This window comes from Metopolophium dirhodum, chromosome 1, assembly GCF_019925205.1.
Source record: "Metopolophium dirhodum isolate CAU chromosome 1, ASM1992520v1, whole genome shotgun sequence".
Classification (NCBI taxonomy): domain Eukaryota; kingdom Metazoa; phylum Arthropoda; class Insecta; order Hemiptera; family Aphididae; genus Metopolophium; species Metopolophium dirhodum.
This window is the reverse complement of record NC_083560.1, coordinates 131671727-131678793: the sequence shown is the minus strand read 5'-3', so window position 1 is coordinate 131678793 and position 7067 is coordinate 131671727. Positions and strand designations below refer to the sequence as shown.

Sequence of the window (7067 nt, the reverse complement as noted above, 5' to 3'; positions counted from 1 at the left end):
CTGCGTAAATATATTTTCTAGTGTTTTTAGTAGTGGCCTGACCAGATTTAGTTACACATTTTTTTCTATAAGCATCTCGAATATTTTTACATTTCAGTTTTAGTTCTTTTACTAATTAATAAACCAAAACATAAAATATTCAATAGTGACAGTCCTTAGCCTTAATATACAACAATATACAAATAATAAGAAACAATGTATACAATTTTCAATTTTTTTGACCGATCGCAAAATTATAACATTTTTTATTCTGACCAATGTCTTACAATAATGTGTGTTTTTTTTGTGAGTCTTTCATTCAAAATATATTGTTATTATTAATACAGGAGCCTGTAAGTTGAATTAATATTATTGTTATAACTTTAGAAGTTCCAGGTACGAGGTACCCACATATTATATTTTTGAATTACAAAAAAATAACTCAAACGTTATTCTTGATTATTTAAGATGTAATTTCGTCCAACCCTATAAAATAACTAAAAAAAACTGTGTTTATATATTTTATAGAATTTTTGGTTACAGAATAATCTACTTGGGTGGGACATTTTTTTCAATTTTCAATCTTTAGCTATAAAAGATGAACATTTTTTAATTTGTGATTACAAAATAATTTATTAAATTTAGTTAAAACTTGAACTTTTAACGCTCATAAATATTTAATTTGATAAACGTAGAAAAACTCATGAGGAATGAAATCGGATTAAATTTTCAAATCATAGATATGAGCATTTTCTATACACGATAAAATTTTTAAAATATTTTGAGCTGTTTACGGACATTACCAATTTTCGATTTTTTTTTAGTTTTTATTTCTATAAATGTCAGTTAAAATTTATTTGTTGGGTAAAAAAGCTTGAAAATTTAATACAAAGCTCCTACTATATTGTTTCAATAAAATTTAAAAAATATTAAAAATCCTTAGTCACAGTTTTTTTTATAAGCATTTAATGTTCGAATTTTGACAAAATACGGAAAAAACACGAAAATTAGCAAATTATTTTGAGTTAAGAATTCATAAAAATTGTTCTTTTAAAATCTAAGATTTTATAATTTAATGCAAGATTCCTCATAAGTTTTTCTACCTTTATAAAAAAAAAAATGTCTACCATTAAATTAAATTAAATTTTTTATGAGAAAAGATACCGTTGAAGAAAATCTAAGGATTTTAAATTTTTCTTCGTTCCGCTCAAAATTTAAAATTATATACATTTTTGTTTCAATAATTTTCATACAATATTATAATATTCAGATATTTGGCTTGTAGAACACATTTCTCAGCATTACATTTTGAGTTTCTTATGGGAGTGTCGACCATATCGAATATAGTGCTGGAAACATGTGAGGTTATATGGGACATATTACAGCCAATTGAGATGTCAGAGCCCTCAACTAATGATTGGCTGGATATTGCATCAGGATATTTTGAAAAGACCCAATTTCCAAATACAGTCGGGGCGGTGAGTATAATAACTAACATAAATTTATTGTTTTACTTGTTTAATGTTCTAAAAAACAAAAAATATTAATTGTTTTTAAATTTTTTGTTGCATGTTCCCACCTGATAAATTAAATGATATTAATAATAATAATAATAATAATAATATGTAGGTTAGCAAATTGATAATTTGAGGTTTGACTGCAGCAAATAACATAACAATTATTTTTTCATTAATAATTACAGGTTGATGGAAAACACATACGATTCGAATGCCCCAAAAATAGTGGGTCTTTGTATTACAATTACAAAAATTTTTTTTCACTTATACTTATGGCTATTTGCGACTCAAATTATTGTTTTCGCATCATTAATGTTGGATCTTACGGCAAAGAAAGTGACTGTAATGTTTTCAAGATGTCACCGTTTGGTAAGAAGTTATATTCAGACAAAGTAAACTTTCCTCCCGAACGATGTCTACCTGGGGATGATCAAGGTGTACCACAACCATTTATACTCGTGGCTGACGAGGCCTTTGCTCTGAATAAAAATTTATTGCGACCGTTTCCTGGCAGAACACTAAATGACGAACGACGAATTTTCAATTATCGTTTGTCAAGAGCCCGTCAGTACATTGAGTGTTCGTTTGGAATCTTATCAAAGAAATGGAGAATTTTTCAAACGAGTATGTTGGTTGAACCAAATTTTGCGGTCAAAATAACCAAAGCCTGTTGTGTTTTACACAATTTTGTGAGACGCCGTGATTGGTTTAATTTTGAGGATAGCTTGAATTGTGGGATGGATAGCGTAACTGAAAGGAGAGGAGTTGGTAACGCTCAGACAAATGCGAAGGATGTCAGGGAGTATTTTGTGAGTTATGTTAACCACCCAAACCACGCGCTTAGCTGGCAAAATAAAATTATTGGTAAATAAACCAATAAGACGTAATAACATGACTCACGAGTACATGACATATAGTGTTACTAATTTAGTAACCAATAGTCACTATTGTTTTTATTATTTTGCTTATTTTCTTTGTAAAACATATTTACATATTTTATACTTATATTTATTTTGGGCCTTATTTTATAATTTCATACCACATATGAGTATATTGTACATGTCATTATTAAATATGTAGAGGTACATACTTGCCTTTATAAAATTAAAAATATAATATATAAAAGTACAAAATCGTTATTATTATTTTTTTATTAACAATCATTATTGCAATTATTGTTATCTACCTTTGTCCCTAGTAAGTAAGGATCCACGTATTACGTATACGATTAAAATATTAAGTTTATCTAAACCAACAAGTATTGAACAAAATATAATAATATCAAACTATATAATATCATATAATATATGATTATAATATACATATTATGTAGTAATTTTCTTATATAATAATATTAAATCTTACTTTTTTCTGCCTTCTTGCCGTCATCCAGGTCTTCGAAATTTTCGGAACAGTTTTTGGCTACATTGGTCCAACCAACATGTAGCTGTTGTATATCATGATGACTTTTTGCCTCTATTATAATATCATATAGGTATTAGATAAATAGATAATATAATATCTTAATAATACGTATAGAAAGAAAGATGATGTTTTTACTTTTTAATCTATGTGTAATTACCAATTAATGAGTACTAATTACTAAAATAATTATTAAATGAGAGGATACTTACGTTTATCCCATATACAGTTATTTTCCTGTATTGCTAATATAAATTGTTCGGTATCGAACGGCATTTTAAATAGTAGGAACTTAAAAAAACGTATTCTACCTATGTATAAATAATAATTAATAAAAATACTAACTAATTATGGCTGTAATTTTAGATGTACATTTGAGTTTAAAATATGTGTTTTTACAACATTTACCTACATAATTGAATTATTTTGGTTAATGACGTCATTGACCAGGGAATGACGACATTTACCAATTTTCGTCTTTCACCGTAACATATATATGTTAAGGTGTATGACCGCATGGCAGTAAATGTTGACAGTCACCGGTGTATGTCGACATTCACTAATAATTTTGGTGAATGTTATCAATTATTTCAAATATCTCACAATGCGGACATTTACCAGTATTTGTTGACATGCGCAATAGTTATTTAGTGAATGTTGACATGTGTGACAACGACAACATAATATATAATCAAATAGATAGCTAATAAATTTATAAATAAATATAATTGAACAAATTAATTTTAATAATTATTATTAATAATTTAACCTAGATTATTTCTTAGTCAAAAAGTTTGTTTGATCTCTTTTTGTTATTTTTCTTGAATAAGGGTTATCAAAATAAAAAATTATATATTTTGTTTATATGTTCTATTATAATATTATTCTATTGGTATATCAACCATAAAAAATTCAAAATTATTTACGTTAATTATTGTATATTTATAAATTTAGGTAATAAACCGCATAAAGTATCTGCTGAAATGAGAGATATTGTTAATAGTTCTTAATTTTCCGATATTATAACTTATACAATAATATATGGCGGTGGTGTTGTATGCCTGTGTGTATGCACACGGTAAAATAAAAATATTATACAAGTGATATGACTGTTGTACGTATGTGCTGATAAAATATACGCATCGGCCACTTGAGTGATATGTAAGTTGTTGATGTGCAAGCACACATCTGATTGATTTTGTAAGTAATTAAGTATTATATTTAAAAAAAAAAAAAAATGTAATTTGTATGTAAAAATGTATTTTGTATTTTTAAGTATTATCACCTACCAGGTGCTTCAGAAAGTGTTCTCTTATTACTATCATTATTTAATTTTTATTGTTCATATTTTATTTTCAATTTTCATTGTATACATAATATTATACTTGATCTATTATATTGTAATTTTTTTTTATTTTTGTATTGTATTATACGGAGCGAGGACGATCCAAACGCAAAATCGGTTTTCAACAAAATCGATATTAGTTTTAACTTTAAAAAAAAAATGGCCATAGATGCATGAACTGTTCACTGAATATTTATATTGCATTTTAAAAACATCATACGATTTTCAATATATGTTGACACATGTTGAACTATATTTTATAAGCATATGAAATTTTAGATTTGTCGATAAAAAAATTTCACTCGGTCAAAATACTTGGAAATTTAATAAAAGATTCCTCATAAGTTGTTAATTAAAAAAAAGTTCAACGTAAATTCACAATTTTTTCTTTGTGTACGTTTTAAGTTAGAATTTTGACAAAATTCGTCAAAATCACGAAAATTTGAAAATTATTTACTTTTAATATCTAAGATTTGAACATTTATTTCAAGATTCCTCATAAGTTTATCTACCTTTAACAAAAAAAATAAATATCAACCAGAAAGTCAAATTAAATTTTTATGAGCGTTTGAAGATCAAATTTTTACGACATTGAAATTGTGAATATTCACTCGATTTTTTATGGAACGATCGATTGACAAAACTATCTTATTTTGTTGTAATTCAAAAGCAAATAACCGTGGATATTTGAAATATACACCAAATTATTGTGAAAAAAAAATTATAAAAAAATACTTGATAACATTTTCAAAATATTTTTACTCGTTTTAAAATTTAAACTCTTTAAAGGCATTTTAACTTTCAATTTTTTTAGGTTTTTTTTCTATAAATGTCAATAAAATTTTATTGGGTTAAACAGCTTGACAAATTATAGGACAAGGCTCCTTTCACATTACAATAGCAGTTTAAAAATATTAAAAATACATAAGCACCATTTTTTTTATAAGCATTTTAAGTTCAAATTTTGACAATATTTGTTAAATTAAAAATGTGCAATTATTTTGTAGTAAAAAACTTATAAAATTTTCAATTTTCGTAGCTAAGGTTTGAAAGTTTAAAACAAGATTCACCACAAGTAGTTCATATTGTAACCAAATTGTTGTATAATCATATATAAACAAGGTTTTTTTTTATAAACATTTGGACTTAATTATATATTTAAATGAAGAATAACGATTTTGTTGTAATTTAAAAATATTATTCCTGGCCTTTGGTACTTGAAACTTTTGAAATATATTTACGTATTTTGTACACACAATGAAATTTTAAAATGCAATTTTTTCGGCAAAATTTTATTTAACCTAATGTAGTACTAATGCCTAATAATAAAATTAATTATTTTAATCAGAATAATATCATAAAATATACATAGTAATATTATAAGCTGACAGACCGTTTTCGCTCAGAATTATTTTTCGTATACAATGATTTTATATCATTGAATTCAAATTTAACACATCCATTATTGTGACTTCTCTAGACACCTAATGTAGATACAGCAGAGCGTTATCCACTTGCAAGCTTTTTTTCATTTTATTACAATTTTGTTGAATTTACTCATTAACGAAACATTGTTCTTTTAAGTACAATTTTTGGTATTTTTTAGTGCAATACTGCAATCAATTTTACTAGTAATTATTTATTATTACAACATCCGTGCCCTAATTATAATATATAATTCATTAATAGGTACCTAAATTATGAAACTTTAAGGAACATTATCTAGGATACCCCATAGGCTTTTATTGATATTTTAATTTTAAAGCAAGTTATGGGCTTTTTAAAATTGTAATATCTTATATAAACTATAGTTTATTTTTAAATTAAAATATCAAAAATCCTATAATTAGGCACCCTAGTTAATATTCTTACCTATAAGTTTAATAATATTTCAATCAATTCACTCTAATATTAAAGCTAAGAACACAAAATTAGATACATTTGATATGTTATGTATGGGATAGAGTAGGAAAACAAATAGTGTGCCTCCATCGGTAGATGGAGGCTGAAGAAATTTGTATATCTAATGAAAATAAATTGTTATCATTCATTATTCATTATCCATTAGTCATGACTCATTACTAAATACCTACTAATTATACAAAATTTACATAAGTTACACTACACTTAAATTATGATTGTCCTAGGTAGTTATGTTGAAAACATACATTGTAGTTTACAAATTATACCGTTCGAATAAGAAACGGGTAAATTATATTATAAGCAACAGTTTGTGTACATATCATTATCAAAATAATATTTATTATAAGTTGATAACAATCCTCTGTATCAATAATAGTAATTGTATATTTATAGTATGTTGCAAGGTGGATTGATTGATTGATCAATCTACCTTGTCATGTTGTTTAAACAGTTTTATTTCCATAGACATTCATAATATTATTATAATATTATTTGAATACTGATTTGTTGTTGTCCCGCCACATAATAGTATTTGTATAACATTATGATCGAATACCTGTCAAAAATATTTGTTATACCTATCCAGAGCCGTAACTAAACCAATTAAGAAACTTTTGCAAAATTAAAGTTTGAGGCCTTTTTTTTTAACCATTATTATTATACTCAAGGTTGTTTATATTGGCAAAAGTTACAGTTTATTATATATTAAACTATATTATTTTTTATTTTTTACAATTATGAATTACTGTAAAGTATAAAGTAAGTAGTTCTATGAATAAACACTAACAAAATAAATTAATATGTACTCCTGTATATACATTTGAATAGCAACTATAGTAGTTTAATATGGACTTGCAGACAGGATGATATAGTAAAATCAA

At 25.4% G+C, this 7067-nt stretch overlaps 1 protein-coding gene across 1 annotated transcript; it reads left to right on the top strand.

The window, feature by feature from the left end:
- The first annotated feature begins 1298 nt into the window (after positions 1-1298).
- Positions 1299-2368, top strand: LOC132953809 (uncharacterized). The gene is made up of 2 exons (XM_061026146.1): positions 1299-1457; positions 1682-2368. Exons 1-2 carry the CDS (start codon positions 1299-1301, stop codon positions 2366-2368), a joined length of 846 nt encoding a protein of 281 aa, XP_060882129.1.
- The last annotated feature ends 4699 nt before the right edge of the window (positions 2369-7067 follow it).

Excerpts from the sequence above, each read along its gene's own strand:
- LOC132953809 (XM_061026146.1), top strand. The coding sequence starts at position 1,299 with ATGGGAGTGTCGACCATATCGAATATAGTGCTGGAAACATGTGAGGTT. Across the intron at positions 1,458-1,681 it reads TTCCAAATACAGTCGGGGCG|GTTGATGGAAAACACATACG; the intron begins GTGAGTATAATA and ends TAATAATTACAG.